This window comes from Carlito syrichta, unplaced genomic scaffold (genome assembly GCF_000164805.1).
Source record: "Carlito syrichta isolate Samal-C Ts95f unplaced genomic scaffold, Tarsius_syrichta-2.0.1 Scaffold302038, whole genome shotgun sequence".
NCBI classification, from domain to species: Eukaryota; Metazoa; Chordata; class Mammalia; order Primates; family Tarsiidae; genus Carlito; species Carlito syrichta.
In genome coordinates, this window is record NW_007246134.1 from 285102 (window position 1) to 304720 (window position 19619).

The window sequence follows — 19619 nt, forward strand, 5'->3', positions numbered from 1 at the left end:
GAGTGAGACTCCAACTCAAAAAAAAAAAAAAAAAAGCTAAAAAGTCCAATAAATTATCATCCTATGCTTTACACGTCACTTAGCAAAAGCAAGTAAACACAATCCCACTAAAAGAAAATAAGGTATAGAGCATTAAATTGATATTTTCATAATAACAAAGTAGAAATAGAAACTTTCTCCCTTTTTTTTTTTTGAATCAGTGTCTTACTCTGTCACCCAGTGGCATGCTCACAGCCACCGCAGCCTCAACCTGCTGGGCTCAGGCGATCCTTCCACCTCGCTTTCCAAGTAACTGGAACTACAGGCGTGCACCACCACACCCATCTAACTTTTTGATTTATTATAGAGACATGGTCTTGCCTTGTTGTCCAGGCTGCTCTCAAACCCCTGGACTCAGGCAGTTCTCTCATCTCAGCCTCCCAAAGTGTTGGAATTACAGGCTTACACCACCATGCCTGGCGTTTTTTGTATTTTTTAAATAGTGATAGGCACTTTGATAATTCTCATAGTAAACATCAGTATGGAACAGTGAATAGTAAAAAGAAGGGGGGGAGAGTTTGTGGAATAGGGAAAGTGTTTTATAATTTCTCAAGAAGTAGCAATGTCTCATTTTAACCTACCTCAACACGTTTCTCTAGAGACACCGTCACACACAGTACATCTAAAGCTTACCCAAACTTCAATTGTTCCCAAATTCTTTCTTCATGACAAATTCTCAGAAAAATGAAATGTGTTTGTAGTTACCCTTGGGTAGTTACAATCTACATTTTATGTTTCATCGCCTTTGAAATTCTCATAACAGAAAAAGATATGGTATAAAAATATGGTGATTACTCATTGCATGTAAAACCTTTGAATAATGCATCAAAGAGCCATTAAAATAAATGGAAATAATATATCTTAATGGCTTTGGCCACAAACTAGTTGGGGATATTGAGTGACAAATGGCACAGCGTGGGTGGTGGCTCTCGGGCCACACTGGTTGTAGAAAAATAAAGTGCAATGCTCATTTGGAATTCCTGGTATATGGAAATTTCCTCTGGCTCTGTTTCCTATCGAAGGCCATACAACTGCCTTAAAGTCATAAGCAAGTACAGAAGGCTTAAAATTGTATTTGCCAGACACAGACAAGATCTAATAAATCCAAACCTGGGGTCAAGTATGGTATAAGGGACAGACCACTGGATTCAAAAATCAGAAGTCCGAGCTCACACCTGTAATCTCAGCACTTTGGGAGGCCAAGGCGAAAGGATCACTTGAGCCCAGGAGTTCAACACCAGCCTGGGCAAAATAGCAAGACCATGTCTCTATTAAAAAATCAAAAAATTAGCCAGGCATAGTGGCACATGCCTGTAGTCCCAACTACTCAGGAGGCTGAGGGGGAAAGATTGCCTAAGCCCAGAAGGTCAAGACTGTGGTGAGCCATGATTGTGCCTTTGCACTATAGCCTGGACAAAAGAGTGAAACTCCCAACTCAAAAAAAAAAAAAAAACATTAGTAGAAGTCCAGCCTGTAGTCTCTGACTTTGTGACCTTGTATCAGTTACCTATCGCCACAATGATGTGTCATTTAAAAAACCACCCACAAAAAAAAACAAAAAAAACAAAAAGAACACCCACATTAGTAACAGACAGGTATCAACTTTAATTTCTGCTTAGATCCTGTAGGTCAGTTGGGCAGTTCTGCTGGTCTGTGCTGGGCTGGGACAGGCTTCCTCATGTGTCTGTGGTCAGCTATGGTCTGGTTTATACCTTGACTGTGCATGGCTGAGCTCTCACACATGTCTCAGGCTTCAGTGGGACCACTGCAGATCGAGCTCTGTGCCGAGGAGCCTAGACAGTATTTTTGTACTGTCTCTACAAAAATAATTAAAAAAAAAAAAAAAGACCAGGCATGATGGCTCATGCCTGTAAATGTCAGCACTTTAGGAAGCCAAGGGAGGAGCATCACTTGAGGTTAGGAGTTCAGGACCCACAAGACCCCATCTCTATTAAAAAATGAAAATAATGATTGAAAAAATGCAAAAAAAATGTTTAAAACCTTCTCTTTGAGATCCTCTCAATTCTGTGCATATTTTAATAATATCCCTGGGAACAGTAGTTGGAAGTAGCAATCTTCCTCACTGTAAATGCCAGGCAGACCTGGTCCCTGAGCAGCCTCTCAACCCTATGCCCTCCTGCTCCAGTAGGCACTGTCACACAGAGGCCACTCTTGCCACACTGAGGTGGCCAGAAGACATGCTTGGCCTTATCTCTTTGTGTTCCAAGCATGCTTCATCAAGAACACCCCCTTCCCAAGCCCCCGGTACACCCTGTCAGCAACTCCAGACAGCAGTGTTGTTTTCCATTGCCATGTGGTACAGGAAGGAGAAGAGACTTCTGGGATAACCAGGACAGACCTTTCTGAAATAAAATCTACGGGCGAGGCCGACATCTGGCAACTTGGCACACAGAGCTCTGCTCAATGCCACTTGGAATGTCAAGCCACCTTGAACTCCATACCTTGAAATTGTATCCCTAACGAACAAGAAAAGGATCGTGTTTTGTTTTTACCTCAGACTGTGCTTGAAGTGATCCAGGCGAAGTAGGCCCTCCACAACATGAATTTTGCAAGCCTGGCTCTAAGAGAGGCCAGATACACTGCAGTATGAGGGGCAGAGGCCTGGGGAACTCCAGCTTTCAGATATGAGCCTCATGAACCTACGTTCCTTCCCAGGGTGGGCAGGGGCCCAGGACAGGGGTCATCTGTCCGTCGACCCCAGAGGCCTGAGCAGCTCCAGGTTGGCCCTATCACCCGGTCAGGTTGCTGCCTGGGAGAGGTGGTTGAGTTTCACCCAGAGCCAGCTTCCTCTCAAAAACCGCTTAAAGGCTAAAGGCAAACAAATCCTTCTTGAAACCTGAGCCCTTTTTAAGATGTCTTTACTAAAATTCCCTCTGAACCATTAACTGTTATGTCATATAATTTCCTTTTCCTGAAAGTAACATTCTCGGTGATTACCGCTCTAAGGAATTATAAGTCTCACCCTATAAGAAGCTCCTTCAGTTTCCTGTGGTGATAATGTGGTACTAAGGCGATTTTCTGAATTCCTACCTGAGGCATTTTTTAAGATTTCACCCAGACGCTTAAATCTCCATCCTCTCCACCTCCGCCTTTTTTCCTTTGCCTTCCTGAATTAGAAACATGGGATGGTTGATTTAGGTCTGGATTAATCCTTCAAAAAAAGGTCAGCTTGGGGCAGAACAACAGAATTTATGATCAGGCTTTCTTCTGAATAAAAAAAATATACCTTTGGACATTTTAAACAATTTGCTTTTGTATTCTGTGTTGTGTGTTCTTGTCAACTGTTATAAACTGTGTATTTAGGAACCAGGCCCTTCTTCTCAAGACTTTATTCAATAAATAGAAAATGCAACATAATCTTAGATTCAAATTCAGGTTAACTTTTTTAATATGTCTGTTTTTAATCTGCAAACAGCCAGGCTCGGTGGCTCAGCCTGTAATCCTGTGCCTTGGGAGGCTGAGGTGAGTGAGTTGCCTGAGCCGACGGGTTCGCGACCCACCTGGGCAACTTGGTGAGACCTCATCTCCACAATAAATTAAAAAATTAGCCAGGCATGGTAGCGCGCGCCTGTAGTTCCAGCTACTTGGAAGACTGAGGCGGAAGGATTGCCGGAGCCCAGCAGGTCAAGGCTGTGGTGACTGGGAGCGGCCACTGCACTCCAGTCTGGGTGACAGAGTGAGACTCCAACTCAAAAAAAAAACTGCAAGCAGTTTTCTTTCCCACCATTTTCCAATTAGTAGATCTTGAGTTTTATTATTAAAAATGGTTTGGTTCTAATTTTTTAGACTAACTACACACATTAAAAATTTTAAACTTAGCCAGTCACAGTGGCTCAAGCCTAGCACTTTGGGAGACTGAGGTGAAAGGATTGACCGAGCTCCGGGGTTCAAGACCAGACTGAGCAACTTGGTGAGACCTTGTCTCTACAATAAAAAATCAAAAAATAAGCCAGACATGGTAGCACATGCCTGTAGTTCCAGCTACTTGGAAGGCTAAGGCGGAAGGATCACCTGAGTCCAACAGGTCGAGGCTGCAGTAACCATGAGCATGCCAGCTGCACTGCAGCCTGGGCAGCAAAGTGAGACTCTGACTCAAAAAAAAAAAAAATTTTTTTTAACTTGTGTGGAATCAAAGGGTATCCTGAACATGTTAGATTTCTCCAGGAAAAAAAAATCCAATGGAAAAAAAGTTAAAAGGAATCAAATCCTAGCTCAGTAAGACAGGCTGAGTAATAGTTAAAGGCAGCTTGCATGTGCTTTGTCAGAATTAAGGCTGCATCTGGGATTGCTGTGACCAGGTGAGAGGTAAGAGAGTAAGTGACTTTAGAGGTCCTTTTACAAAGTCACTTCACCTCTAAAGTCCTGTGTTCCTTTGTCTAACTTTCAGTTAGTAGAGACAGGAGACCAACTAACAGGTATAGAGAACTGCTCTGTACCAAGCTCTGAATGATTCTTCCTGTAAAACACTGGGCTGGATCTTATTCATCCCATTTTACAGATGAGAAAACTGGGGTTCATAGAGCTTATCTAATGTGCCTGAAGAAAGAAGTGAGGGTTCAGAACTGAAGTGTACCTGACTGCAAGCACCTTCAGCTGATCGCGTTGGAACCTTTTGCCTCCAACCCTCCAACCCAGGCCTGGCTCTCCTTCCCTGGCCATGAGGATCAGGAGGGAATCAAACCTGTGTTCTGAGGAAGAGGTTGCATTTTCTTACAGGAACGGAAGCTGGAACTTTCAGTAATTATAGAATTGAACAATAGGTGGCAGTCCACCTCCGTAACAATTACTGTGCCTGTGTTAAATCAGATTTTTTTCTGGATTCTGTGTTGTTTTCAATGAAAGATGCATTTTAAATGAGCCATCTGAGCAATTTCTACAAGACATCCATACCACTAGAATTAAAAACATTAACTATAAATGCCAAAACAGTAGGTCAGCGGCTCTTTGCATTTCTCCCTATGGCAGTCATAGCACCTGAAAAAAATCCATGTCCTCCACCCTGAACCTGGCTTAGAGCAGCCTCTCTGGGATCTTTTCTGGCTTAGGAGCCTCCTTTGGTCTTTTTTTCCCTGAACATACACAAAAACTAAGGCTCTGAGAGATGCTAAGAAAATTACTTCTTTAAAAATGTTTGGGCACAGTGGCTCATGCCTGGTAATCCTGGCACTTTGGGAAGCCGAGACAGGAGAAAGGTTAGGACTGCAGTCTGGCTGAGTATGTGGCAGATACATGCCAGGTCACTATGACTGTGTTTCCAACAATATCATCCCTAGAGCTTCAGGACTCACCACGAACCTGCCTGTGTTCTAAGGCTTTGTCGCCCTTCCAACTGGGCTTGGGTTTCCTTACATTTCTCCAGGTGTTTTTCTTTCATATTCTCTCTCTCTCTCTCTCTCTCTCTCTCTCTCTCTCTCTCTCTCTCTCCCTCTCTCTTCCCCCCTTCTCCCTCTTCTTCTCTCTTCTTTATTTATGTATTTATTTTATTTTATTTTTGAGTTGGGTTCTCACTCTGTCACCCAGGCTGGAGTTCAGTGGCACAATCATGGCTCACTGCAACCTCAACTTCCTGGGCTCAGGCAATCCTTCCACCTCAGCCCCCGAGTAGGATGACAGGTGCATGCCACCATACCCAGCTATTATCATTATTATTATTATTATTTTATTATTATTATTTTGGTAGAGGCAAGGTCTTGCTATGTTGCCCAGGCTGGTCTCAAACTCCTGGGCTCAAGCAGTCCTTCTGTCTTGGCCTCCCCAAAGTGCTGGGATTACAGGTGTGAGCCACTGTGCCCAGTTGTTTTTCTTTCTTAATGACAAAAATGAGTTCCTTTGACTGGCTTTTGGCAACTGTCTTAATAAAAGTTTCCTTTACACAATCCTATTCTGTCAATTTGGGAAGAAAAGGAGTCTTTCTTCAGAGAGTTGTGCCCTTGGGATGCTGGCTGCAATGAGCATCTTTGAATTGGTCCCCTGGGCCAAGACCTTAGATGATGCCAAGTGCCTATTTGGCCAAGGCCCTCTTGATTGAAAGGACTAAGATCTATGACAACACATTTTTATCGTGCGCTAAGTGTTTGGGATTGTGCTGGGCACTATAACATGTGGACTTAAATTATCTTTCACTTAACATGAAACTGCTGTGAAAGAAACCAACAGAATATTGGAAAATCTTGTTAAAGTTATCACTTATTAAGTGGAAGGTAATATTGGTCACTTAGTACTCCAAGCGAAGAACGCATAAAACTACATTCTGTTAGCAGAATCAGTCAGTCCTATTGACTGCGGCCCAGTAACAGACAGCTAAGTAGAATTCATGTCCTGTTTGTTTCTGTCCAGACTGCAGAGCGGGATGAACCTGCAGATATGCTTCGTCAATGACAGTGGCAGTGATAAGGACAGTGACGCCGATGACAGCAAGACTGAAACCAGCTTGGACACCCCCTTGTCTCCCATGGTGAGTCTGAACAGCTGCTGGCTGAGCCTCAATGTTCAATTTTTTTGTCGTGCCTCAGAAACAAACAATGCAGAGATTGAAAAGTATCTTAGAATTGCATGCTTCTAAAACTTGACCATGATTGAAAAGTCAAGGTTGTGATATAGTCAAGATATATACGTTTTGTTAAAGTAAGTGACTACCCTCATATTAGACTATAGAGAAAGCAGACATGCTTTAAAAAATTCTAAAAGGAAATTACACTAAATACCGGTCCTTCCCCTATTGGGCTGAAAATCTGAGTTCATTACTTTCCAATACATTACAGAAGTAGACTGAATCATCATGGGTGCCTGCTGCTGGAATTCTTTCCTCTCTGTGAGGCCCTTTTTTTTTTTTTTTAACCAAAGACCAACAAAGAGGAAATCATGTTAGGCACTGAGTGCAGTGTGACATCAGATCATCATTGGACACTTCAAATCCTGTCTATCTTAAGGACCAGCATAGGAACTTAGCTGGGAGTCAATATCTTGTTGTGTCTGGTCACTTCAGGAAAATTTTGAGACCAAGAATCAAAGAAGTCTCAAGTTTGTTATAAATCTATTTTCCCTGTTATTAATTTTACTACTCTTAATATTTATGTTAAAATGGGAGCCTATTATAAAATACACTTTTTTATGTTTGGCCAGGCGTGGTGGCTCACACCTGTAATCCCAGCACTTTGGGAGGCTGAGACGGGAGGATCACCTGAGCCCAGGAGTTCAAGACCAGCCTAGGCAACATAGTGAGACCCCCACCTCGACAAAAGAAAATCAGTAAAATTAGCCAGGCATAGTGGCTCGCACCTGTAGTCCCAGCTACTTGAGTAGCTAAGGCAGGAGGATCGCCTGAGCCCAGAAGGTTGAGACTGCAGATAGCAATGATCGTGCCACTGCACTCCAGCCTGGGCAATAGAGTAAGGCCCTGACTCAAATAAATAAGATCTTTTTTTGTGCTACTTAAGATATGTGTAGTTCAAATCAAGCAGCGAGTTGATGGAGGGAACCCTCATTCGCTGAGAGGGGTTCGGGGAATGCTTTAACCATCTCGACATGGATGGTCACTGGTGTGGACAGTCAGGCTGCTCTTTTTCCCTTCACAGAGCAAACAGAGTTCTTCCTATTCCGATAGAGACACTACGGAAGAGGAATCCGAATCCCTGGATGACATGGACTTCCTCACCAGGCAAAAGAAATTACAGGCCGAAGCCAAAATGGCCCTTGCCATGGCCAAGCCAATGGCCAAAATGCAAGTCGAGGTGGAAAAACAGAACAGGAAAAAGTCTCCCGTCGCTGACCTTGTAAGCAGCAAAGACTGAGACACCAGGCAGTAGTCTAGGGGCTGCGGACGGTTGTCGCCTCCTGGGTCCTTTCCCAGAATGATGCAAACTGGGGTTTCTCCAAGACAGTTTGTAAAAAGTCCTGTCATTGAGAAATGATTGGGTTTGTTTCTTTTTTCCTTCCTACTGCAGCACTGAAAAATACATAAGCCACAGATTTCACAAAAGTGAAGTTTGCTCTTGATTTATATGTATTTTTCTTTGGGGTAATATTAGCTGTCACAGGAATATTTAAATTCCTTTAAAGCAATCTCAGTTTTAAGAACCCATTGATCATGGCAAACTTCCTATTGCTATAATAATCAACCCACGTGTCAATGAAGACAATATAGCACAGTGAACATCAGCCCTGGACTTGGGAGTATCAGTCTAGCTCTGCCACTGACATGCTCTGGGGTTCTGGGCAAGTTACTTAGTCTCAGTGTTTTCATCTATAAAATGGACATAATAGTGGCCCATTGTCTGAGCACAATTGTGAGGATTCAGTGAGATAAGGCATTCAGAGCATACTGCACAGTGCTCGTAGCGTGGTATACATTACTTAATAGTAGCCGATACTAATTCTTTCCATGTCATTGATGTTATTTATGCGGTGGCTGTAATAATTGACTCACCGCTGTCAAAACCAGTCAAGAAGCTTTTGTGGCCGGTGCTGTCCCGTTGTGATACCTGCAGCATATTGGGTCATATGGTGTGTTTAGGGCCCCACATGGGGAAAGTCACAGACTAGAAAAGCTTTTTCACACAGCACCTAACTGGCTATGGGTGGGAGAGGGTGGGCCTTTTTGGAGGAAACTGGGCCTATGTTCAGCACATCTGCGGCTCTGCTCACCCTCCATCTCCTCCCCTCTGCATCCTCAGCTGCCGCACATGCCTCATATAAGCGAGTGCTTGATGAAGAGAAGTTTAAAGCCCACGGACCTGAGAGACATGACTATCGGGCAGCTACAAGTGATTGTCAATGACCTCCATTCTCAGATAGAAAGTAAGTGCGACATGTGCTTGGCAACCTGACCATCAATGCAAAACATCACAGGAGAGTGCTTTCTTTTTCTTTAACTTGCTTTCTTTTTTGGAGGCCTTAGCTATCATGTGTGCGTGCGTGATTTTTATTTTTAATATTTTATTTCTTTTTATTGCGACTTTCCTTTCCTTTTTTTTTTTTTTGTAAGAGACAGGATCTCACTCTGTTGTCCAGATTGGAATGCAATGGCACTATCACAACTCACCACAGCCTTCATCTCTGGGGGTCAGGCAATCCTCCTGCCTCTGTCTCCCCAGTAGCTGGGACTAGATGCCCAGGTAATTTTGTTATTTTATTTGTAGAGACAGGATCTCACTATGTTGCCTAGGCTGGTCTCAAACTTTTGGGCTCAAGAGATCCTCCCGCTTCCCAAGGTACTGGAATTTCATGTGTGAGCCACTATGCCCAGCTTAGTGCTTCTTTCTTGACCCATTCCCTTTTGTAGGGCATTTCAATGGGCTCCTCCTTTGTGCTTGCAAGGAAAGGAAAAGAATGAAGGCTGTTTGTTTGTTGTTTTTAACTGTAAAATGTTCAGAAGACTTAAGAATGTTTCAAGACTCAACAATAGTTACCGGCCCTTTTAACTGGTTTTCAGTCCCTGGTGCCTAGCACAGTGCATGCCTGTGACTCACAACATCTGTTTTTAGAGTACAACTCTGCAGATACCAGTCACTCTACAATGATACCTTTTACTTTACTTGTATATACATTCATTTCAGGTGGTATCATCATCATTAAGTCAGGTTAGACTTATTTGGGGACCTCCAGGCATTAGACATATGTGTAACCAATATGTAAAAACTGCAGGGCGACACAGTATGGGCTTTTTTCCCCAGGATAAAGAAGGATCTCTAACAGAAGCATCCATCGGGGGTGGTGAGTGGGGCCCCCTCGAGGTGAGGGGTCATGCAGAGAACATTCTCACTTAGATGACATGGTCAGGCAAGGTAAACTCATGATCCCTCCAGCCTCTGGAATACATGATTCTCTATAATCACATGGGTTTATGGGTTCAAAGGAATCCAGGAGACATGCCAGCCAAATGCATTCAAGCAAACCAACTGTTAAAAAAGCATTTATGAGCCAAATGGGGAAGTTTGAACACTAACTGAATATTCTAGTAAAGATTTTCCTAAGTATGATAAAGGTAGTGCTTATGTGAAGTTTAAAAAAGCAAAAAGCCCCTGTTTTTTAGAAATACATTCTGAAGCATTTACAGATGAAGTAATGTGATGTCTGAAATTTGCTGTAAAATCATTCAGTAGGAGAAAAGAGATGATTCAGGCTTGGCCATGAGTTGATCTTTGTCAAACCTGATTGGATTCATCTTCTCTGCTTTTATATCAGTTTGAAATTTTTCATAAGAAAAAACTTAAAACTCCCTATTGGAAAAAAAATTCCAATGCACTAAGGGTGAGATATGCAGGAGTTCCACTGATTAACAGTATAGAAAGCTACCGAAACAGGCCAGGTGAAGTGGCTTCCTGTATGCTCCCTGTAATCCCAGTACTTTGGGAGGCCAAGGTGGGAGAATTGCTTGAGCCCAGGAACTTGAGACTAGCCTGGGCAAAATAGCAAGACCTCATCGCTACAAAAAATTTAAAAATTAGCCTGGCGTGGTGGCACCAGGTCCCAGCTACTCAAGAGACTGAGGTGGGAGGATCAACTAGGAGGTTGAGGCTTCAGTAAACCATGATTGTGTCACTGCACTCCAGCTTGGGTGACAGAATGAAATTCAGATTCAAAAAAAATAAAAGGAGAAAGAAAAAAAAAGCTACCCCAAGCACACTAGAAAAAATAAATTTTTTTTCACTAGATCCAAATAAAAAATTGGATGTTCTTTGCCAAGTTAATCCATTCAGTATTGTTTTAAAATCAAGAGAAAGGATTAAACATTTTAATTAAGAAACCATAGAGTCACCAGGTTAAAAAAAAATTCTACAGCTGCATTTTAATTTTAGTTGGGAATTAATTACCAGGGTTGTTATCCTTTCAAAGACTAAAAAGGCTTTCTGATATTTTAACACTGAAGCATCTTCCTTAGACTTTTAAATAATAAAATTGCCATCTAGACTTTTTCAGAAGTAAATGAAATGTTAGACCTCTTGGTATGATTTTTTTTTTTTTTCTTTTTTTGACTGTCTTTTTAAAATTGGGAACTAGTCTGATCTAAAGACTGATAAATGCATCATTTGAAGTCAGGGTCTCAGAAAGCATTTCCACTTCTTTGTTCATATTTTTCAGAGGCAGGAGCCAAATTAATCTAGGGCACTGATTTCAGGAGAACCAGAAATACTTCTGTGGGGAGGGTTGGGACCAGACAGCCAGAGTCCCAGGAGATAAAAGTATTCACCTAAGTCAGATTCAAGTAGAAAAACAGTTTTATTGTATATGCTGTATGAAAGCAGTGGATGGTGGCTTGAGGTTTTTTTCCCAGGGAGTTTGACCTTCTTTTTGGTAAGGGTGAGTTTTAGGATTCCCCCCATGCAAGTGAGACACTTCTGATTGGTTGGAGTTCAGCTTTGATTATAGGCCACTCATGGGCCAGCCAAGATTAAAAGATGATGGCACTTATACAAAATTGCTCCCACAATTGCCATCTACATATATTTGATGCCTAATAGAAGCTAAAGGAATATTTTCTACCCTGTGGTCTAGAGATTTCAGGGGTTATTTATCTTCAGGTCCTGCACATATAACTATACCACAAGTCTGATTTTGTAGTATCTTCAGATACAACTTTTTCCTAGAGAACCTGCACATGGGCTTCTTTCCCAGGACCACAAGAAGCCTTGGGGCATTCCTGCCTTCCTCTCCAGCTGGGCATCTGATGTAGGGTTGCCAGACCTAGAGGGGACCCTCCAACTCCCAGTGAGGCAAGAGGGAGCAGCCTGAAAGGGAAAGGTGGCAAATTTAACGCACTCCAGACTTTATTGTCCATGTCTTCAAAACAACTCCCCTCTTTTTCTAATTAGCTGTTTTTCTAACAGGTAACAATTGCTGATCCCACTTTAATGTGAATTTCATTGGAAATATTTCTTCCTTTACTCACAACACCTCTATCATTATGCAAATTAGCCGTGTTTCTGTATATAAGAAGTCTACATTTTTACAAACTTTATCTTTCCTATTATGTTTAGCTGTTTGTTTATATACTGGCTTATAGAATTAAATAGTGCCACGTTCTGTGTTAGATGCAGTTTTGTTTGTTTGATTGCTTGTTTGTTTTAAGAGCTAGGGTCTCGCTCTGTTGCTCAGGCTGTAGTGCAGTGGGGTGACCATAGCTCATTGCAGCTTAAACCTCCTGACTTCAGGTGATCCTCCCACCTTAGCCTCTGAAGTAGCTGAGACTACAGGCATACACACATCATGCCCAGCTAATTTTTTGTTTTTTATTTTTGTAGCACCATCATACCCAGCTGATTTTTTATTTTTGTAGAGATGAGGTCTCACTATGTTGCCCATGCTCGATTTTTTTTTTTTTTTTTTTTGAGTTGGAGTCTCACTCTGTCACCCAGGCTGGAGTACAGCAGCACAGTCATGGCTCACTGCAGCCTCCACCTCCTGGGCTCAGGTGATCCTGCAGCTTCAGCTTCCTGAGCAACTGTGACTACAAGTGCATGCGACCATGCCCAGCTAATTTTTGGGGGGGAAGAGGGTAAACACAGGGTTTTGCTATGTTACCCAGGCTGGTCTTGAACTCCTGGGCTCAAGCAATTCTCCTGCCTGGGCCTCCCAATGTGCTGGGACTATAGGTGTGAGCCATTGTGCCCAGCCAATCCCAAGCTAGTCTTGAACTCCTGGACTCAAGTAATCCTCCTGCCTCAGCCTCCCAAAGCACTGGGATTACAGGCATAAGCCACCATACCCAGCCTAGTTTTGTCGTTTTTAACTGCTCTTTTCTTTGCTGCAGGCTTGAATGAAGAGTTGGTCCAGCTGCTTCTCATTCGAGATGAGCTGCACACAGAGCAAGATGCTATGCTGGTGGACATCGAGGACTTGACCAGGTCAGTACAGCTAAAGAAGGAAAGAAGCCTGGAGTAGTGTGAAATTTAAGAATGAGGACAGGAAGCAGCTCTAGAGAACAGCTCCCTTTACTCCCATGAGTCATTCACCTGACCTTGAATGCATCTGCTGTTCAGAGGGAAAAGAAGCACCTAGAACCCCTCCTCACCCAGCGAATTGCTTTTAACCGTCCTCTTAAACTGAGACATTAGAACTGTTAGTACATTAGAACTTCTTCCACCTCCACTCGCATCGGGACAGCAGTTTTGGCCCAGAAGGACTTTCCCCTGAAGGACCGTCCCCTTTCAGGCTAGTGTGTTCCCACACAAGAAGCCATGGGGTGGGTGCCACAAAGTGGCACTAGCTCTGCTGTGACCCAGCTCTCAGTCGCTTCTGCTATGCCCAGAAGGCAAGAACACTGGCATCTCTCTGCAACCCAGTGCCACCAGACTGTCCTCACTGGGGGGAAAACTCCAGGCCTTGAAATTCTAGCTGGGCTTGGCTCTGGCTGTCTCTCTGTGAAGAGGTAAAGAATGCTTTCCCTCCCTAGGGGTAAGGAAGCTAGATGAATGCTGCTCAGAACCTTGCCTGTTTTAGTAGCTTTCCTTGTGTCATTGTAGATGTATAAAATATACAAAATACTGTAAACATTCCTGTGCTCACATATTTACCATGTCACTTTTTCTGAGATGAGCCATAGGAAGTCTTTAAACCAGGAGGTGGCCGTGACTGTTAATCCTAGAAGTAGTATTCAGAGACTAGAACACTCTCCAAGGAAAAAACACTTCTTGTCACGGTAACACAGGGAAGTAATCACATGATCAACACTTGAAAACATGTGTAGTGACAGAACTCCCAGCCCTGCCCCAGGACCTCTTTTCTCAGTGTGTAAGGCTATATCATAATTGTCTAGTGATGCAAGGATGTAAAAATCGTTTTGGTAGCAAAAGAAATAATGCTGCAATACTATGTTTAGACTTTTTTAAAGACCTACAGACAACACTATTTTGTGTGTTTTTAATATTATATTGCCTCATCGCTAACCAAGAAAACAAAAACAGTGAGCCTTCTCATACTCTCTGAACATACTTTTCTGCATCTGAATTATTGCAATAACACTCAAATAATATTATTGCTATCTGCAGATGTTTTCAGGCACTGCACCAACAATCGTGAAACTGATCCCTTTTTATTAGTCTAAGAAATGTGCACACAGGTATTAAGATTATGGGAAATCAGTGGTGAAATATACAACTAGGACCAACATTTTTGGGAAAAAAAAATTCTTTTGTAAGCTCTCCGATTTGCCTGTGGTAACAAAGACCTTTCTTCTGCCCCTCAAAACAATGTTGGTGTTCCTTCTTGGCTAGAACATTAAAAAGGAATGTCCTTCTTAATGGCTGGGTGCACTGGCTCATACCTGTAATCCCAGTACTTTGGGAGGCCAAGGTGGGAGGATTGCTTGAGGCCAGGAGTTTGAGACTAGCTGGACAACATAGCATGGCCTCATTTCTAGAAAAAGGAAAAAAAATCTTGAACTAACCAGGCCTGGTGATGTGCACCTGTAGTCCCAGCTACTCAGGAGGCTGAGGCGGAAGGACCTCTTGAACCCAGGAGTTTGAGGCTGCAGTGAGCTATGATGGTGCCACTGCACTACAGCCTGGGTAACAGAACAAGACCCCATTGCTTTAAAAAAAAAAAAAAGAGAGAGAGAGAGAAAAAACAAGGCTTCCTAAAAGTGTTAGGCTAACACTTAGGTTTGCAGTGGATGTTTTTATACTTTTTAGATGACCATGGGAAAGAGGGCAGGTGTGACCATGGGAAACAGAGCAGGTTAAAAGAAGAGGAGTCACTAATTTAGGGGTGTGGTGGACATCCTCAGTGGAGCTGTCCTCCACAGACAAGGACATGATCTCCCTGCCCAGCCTCCCACTAGGTGGGAAAAAGCTTCTGTATCTCTTCCTGGCTACAGGGAAGTAACTTTGCTCACTGAGGGGACCTGAGAGTACTAGACATCCCTAAAGGCAGCGTCCAAGTCCTGCAGCCAGATTCCAGAAAGCTCCATGTGACTGGGGGCAGCTAGGAACTTTTGACCACCTCTTCCCCTTAGCTGCCCAACTTCCACCATTCCAGGTATGCATTCAAGTCAGTGGTTCTCAATTTTGGTTGCATATAGGAACCACCTGGGAAACTTATACAGTCGTAATGTCATTTCTACAAAAAAGAAAAAAAATCTTGAACTAACCAGGCCTGGTGATGCGCACCTGTAGTCCCAGCTACTCAGGAGGCTGAGGCGGAAGGACCTCTTGAACCCAGGAGTTTGAGGCTGCAGTGAGCGATGGCGCCACTGCACTACAGCCTGGGTAACCAAGCAAGACCCCATTGCTTTAAAAAAAAAATGTGTGGGTCCCACTTCGGAGATTCTGATTCAGTTATTCTATGAGGTGGCATGGGTGTCATGTTTGTTTTGAAGCTCCTAGTTGATTAATGTGCAGCCAAATTTGAGAACCCCAGGTTTACATGATGCTTCTTTGGAGAAGTCCTTTTTCACCCCCAAAAACCTAGCTTTTTAGCAGTCATCCTCCTCCTCTTACAATGAACTGTCAGTGCACTAAACATCTTCCACCTCCACCAGCATCAGGACCATTCCCAGGGAGCTGACCGTAAGCCAGTCCATATGACCAGCCACATGGTGTGTGCCACAAAGCAGCACTAGCTGTCATGTGACCTGGCTCTGGATCACCAAGACTGGATTGGTACCCTATGCTGGGTGTTGTCTGCTGTTTCTCCATCCCAACTCCCTGAAAGCAGAGATGATGGCATTTTCATTTACCCCTTGTCCCCAGAACCTAGCACAGGGCCGGCCAGGCACATAGTATGTCCTCAATAATGACAGATTATAAAAAGGAATATTGGTGGGCTTCAGTGAAACACATCCTAACAGGGACTTTCTAGAACCTTTTAGTTTTATGGACTGAAACCCTTTCTCTCCTTTGTTTAAAGTTGTAATGAAATGCACCTGTGTATGCCTCGCAGTAACACCCAGCTTTCAATATTTGCTGAAGCTGTTTACTGTCTGCTCTTCTTCCCTTTCCAGAAAACTCCTCGATGTGTGTGCATGTCTGTGCATGTGTACTTGTGCTAATATATATGTATAGATACATATTTTTAAAGTGCTGTAAGTGGCTGGGCACAGTGACTCATGCCTGTAATCCCAGCACTTTGGGAGGCTAAAGCAGCAGGATGGCTTGGGTCTGGGAGTTTGAGGCCAGCCTGGGCAACATAGTGAGACCTTATCTCTACAAAAAATGTTTAAAAATTAGCCAAGTGTGGTGGCATAAACCTGTAGTCCCAGCTTCTCAGGCAGTTGAGGTGGGAGGATCGCTTGAGACCAAGAGGTTGAGGCTGTGGTAAACCGTGATCATGCCACTGCACTCCAGCCTGGGCAACAGAGTGAGACCCTGACTCAAAAATAAAATCAAAACTACTATAAAAGCTGTAGTTCAGTTAGCCACAGTGGAACTGTAACTCACTGGGCATCAGGGTCTCCCAAGGTGAATTTGCTTAATTGAGACACACAAGCTACTTTACAAAATGAGCAAGGTCCCTGTGTCCAGTAAACAGGGCCATGCGGTGGTTTAAATTAGGGGATCGCTTTTTGAAGGACTGGAGAGTCAATGATCACTCTTTCCTGAGTTTTATTGTTAGATGAATATTGCGGACTGCTGAGTGTGTCTGGGACACCGCGTCAACTTCCCTATTTCTGAAAGTATTTGTGGTTTGTCTTCCCCGTATCATAGAGATGACACATTCTACCTAAAACCAATGAGTTAAACATGATGTCACTGACTACCCAAGTCCTGGTAGTACTCACAAATTGTCCCTAAACCTTTGATTAGAGCTGAGAACCACAGCTGTAGATGTTTCTCTCTTATCAAAATTAATCATTTCCTAATATGGTCTTTCAAAACCATTGTCTTTTGCAGCCTTTGGGCCTCACCATTCTCTGGGAAATGCTCATTCAAGGGGTGAAAACAGCATCATCATTTCTCCTTCTCTGTCGCCACCACCCAGCTGCTTGGTTGGCCTAACTTTGGGCTCACAGGTCATAATGGAGCTTGATAAATAAGGAGATTCACTCACCTTACCCTGCTCCCTTCACTGCCATGATCATGCCCTTAGTGGCTTTTGTCTGTCTGTCTGTTTGTTTCCTTGTTTGTTTGTTTTAGAAACAGGGTCTCACTCTTTTACCCAGGCTGAAGTGCAGTGGCGCCATCATAGTTCACTGCAGCCTCAAGCTCCTGGGCTCAAGCGATCCTCCCACCTCAGCCTCCTGAGTAGCTGGGACTATAGGTGCCACCACCACACCCACCTAATTTTTTTGTAGAAACTGTCTCACTGTGCTGCACAGGCTGGTCTCAAATTCCTGTCCTTCCACCATAGTCTCCGAGGAGCTGAGACTGCAGGCTTGTGCCACCATACCTGACTAATTTTTTAATTATTTTTGTAGGGATGGATCTTGCTATGTTGCTCAGGCTGGATTCCAACTCCTGACCTTAAGTGATCCTCCTGCTTCCACCCCCTCAAAGTGTAGAAGAATTACAGGTGTAAGCCACCACACCCACCCACCTTTAAGATTAACTAGGGAAAAAAATATGCAAACATGGAAAATCTTGGCACCACAAAGTTCTACCTTGTGTTAGGCATCAGCTTTTGTAAGAGTGAGTTAGGTTATTGACTGCAGGTTTTTGTCAGGAGCCTTAGTAATATCTAGGTCTGTGTCTGCGTGCATGTGTTGGATAAAAGGGTCACTCAATTCCTCTCTGTCACAGCACCTCGTTTTGACTGTTACCACTTATTTCTGTCTGTTATTTCCTTGTTTGCTGTTTGTTTCTTGTGTCTTCCCATTGGAATATGTGCCCCATGAGAAAAAAGACTTGATTGTCTTCTCATTTCCAAATCTCCAGGACCAAGATGCATGGAAGGAAACATTAAATATTTGTGGATAAAAGAACCCCAATATTTGTTTCTGTTCAATTTCAAACACAGAATATTCCCTCTCAAAGGTAGTAATATCAATAAATTCCAGATTAATCAATCCATTGGTGGTTTATGCTTATAATCCCTGAACTCTGAGAGGCCAAGGTGGGAGGATCACTTGTGTCCAGAAGTTTGAGACCAGCCTGGGCATCACAGCGAGACCGCATCTCTACACAAAATCAAAAAAATTAGCCAGGCATGGTGGCATGTGCCTGTAGTCTCAGCTACTTGGGAAGCTGAGACGGGAGGACCTCTTGAGTTCAGAAGTTTAAGGCTGCAGTGAGCTATGATCACACCACTGCAATCCACCCTGGGGAACAGAGCAAGACCTCATTTCTACCAAAAAAAAAATTTGGCAGCTTCCTCAATAAAAGGAATCAACACTGAATATAAAAATTAGAGCGTTCAAATCAGTGTGTGAATGCAGTGCTTTTTCTTGGTCTCATTTATTTCACTCAGATAAACTTCGAACTTCGATGTCTGAAGGATGTTGTAACTGGTGATTGAAAAACAGTTTGGGTCTTCCTACAGCTACTAAATAATTGTACTAATTATTTTCCAGACATGCTGAAAGTCAGCAGAAGCACATGTCAGAGAAAATGCCCGCGAAGTGAAAAGAAGCCATCCAGCCAGAGAACCAGCTAGAGTTTATTTTGCTTCTGTGGTTGTAAAAATGCTGTTGCTAAAGGTGGCGCAGAAACAAACAAATATCAGTGTTCGTCATTGATAATGTCTGAAGCTTCATGTCCAGTGATTGGCCTTTGCTTCTTAATTTATTTTAATTTTTTACTTGTGCCACTTACTATCAGGCATTTTAAAGAAATATTGTTACAAAAAAATGTATAGTACTGACACCATCACAATCATGGTTAATCAGAGAGAGTGGTTTTAACTTTATTTTCATTTGTTTAGAGAGGTTACGTTGGAGCAGTATTTTCCCATTGACTGCTTTCATTCTTCACTGTAGTTTTAAAGAAACTGTAAATGACGGTGCTATCCAAGTCAAAAAATACATGCCTGCCCCGTAGTAAAGTCGTAGCTCTCCGTGCTATGTACATTTGACTCAGTTTTCAACATTTTGTGAATGTTGACTACCTGAAGTTCCTTTTTAGATGTGCTATTAACATTCTGTTGGATTCAGAGGGTTCCTTGAAAGTTTTATGTATAAATATGTAAAATAAAGATGAAAACTTTGTTTCATATGATATCTCTTTTTGCTCACTAGCAAGCCCGAGCCTGGCTATTTGCTCACTCTTCCCTCCTCCACAACTAAATTCCCACCAGGAAGCTTTTATCAGTGAAGAAATGAATTGCTTCAGAGGACAGGCAAGGCAGCAAATTGCCAGGAGGCGTTTGAGAGTGTGAGAGTGTGTGTGTGTGTGTGTGTGTGTGTGTGTGTGTGTGTGTGTGTGTGTGTATGTGAGTGAGAGAGAGAGAGAGAGAGAGAGAGAGAGAGACAGTGTCATCCACAAAAGGTCAAAGGTCAGCAACATCAGAGCTAGCACTTCCAATATGGCAAGTTCTTAATTTGGAATTTTAGCAGTCTACTACTGTTTAACAGCTGCTGGTCTTGTCAAAGACTATTATTGTATCAAATTCTATTTGTGAAAGCCACCACATGAACACATGACGCTTGCGCTTATTCTTTTCCCAAGGCCAATTTTGGCTATTTTAAAAAT

General features: G+C 43.0%; 1 protein-coding gene across 3 annotated transcripts in view; it reads left to right on the forward strand.

The window, feature by feature from the left end:
• Window positions 1–19142, forward strand: part of SCHIP1 (schwannomin interacting protein 1) — a 148928-nt gene extending 129786 nt beyond the window's left edge. For all 3 annotated transcript variants that reach the window (XM_021711309.1, XM_008055936.2, XM_008055935.2), the window contains 5 exons: window positions 6397–6514; window positions 7635–7832; window positions 8733–8856; window positions 12809–12902; window positions 18503–19142. In XM_021711309.1, coding sequence (XP_021566984.1) covers window positions 6397–6514; window positions 7635–7832; window positions 8733–8856; window positions 12809–12902; window positions 18503–18554 — 586 coding nt within the window. In that variant the 3' untranslated portion in view covers window positions 18555–19142. The remainder of the gene's footprint in view (window positions 1–6396; window positions 6515–7634; window positions 7833–8732; window positions 8857–12808; window positions 12903–18502) is intronic.
• The last annotated feature ends 477 nt before the right edge of the window (window positions 19143–19619 follow it).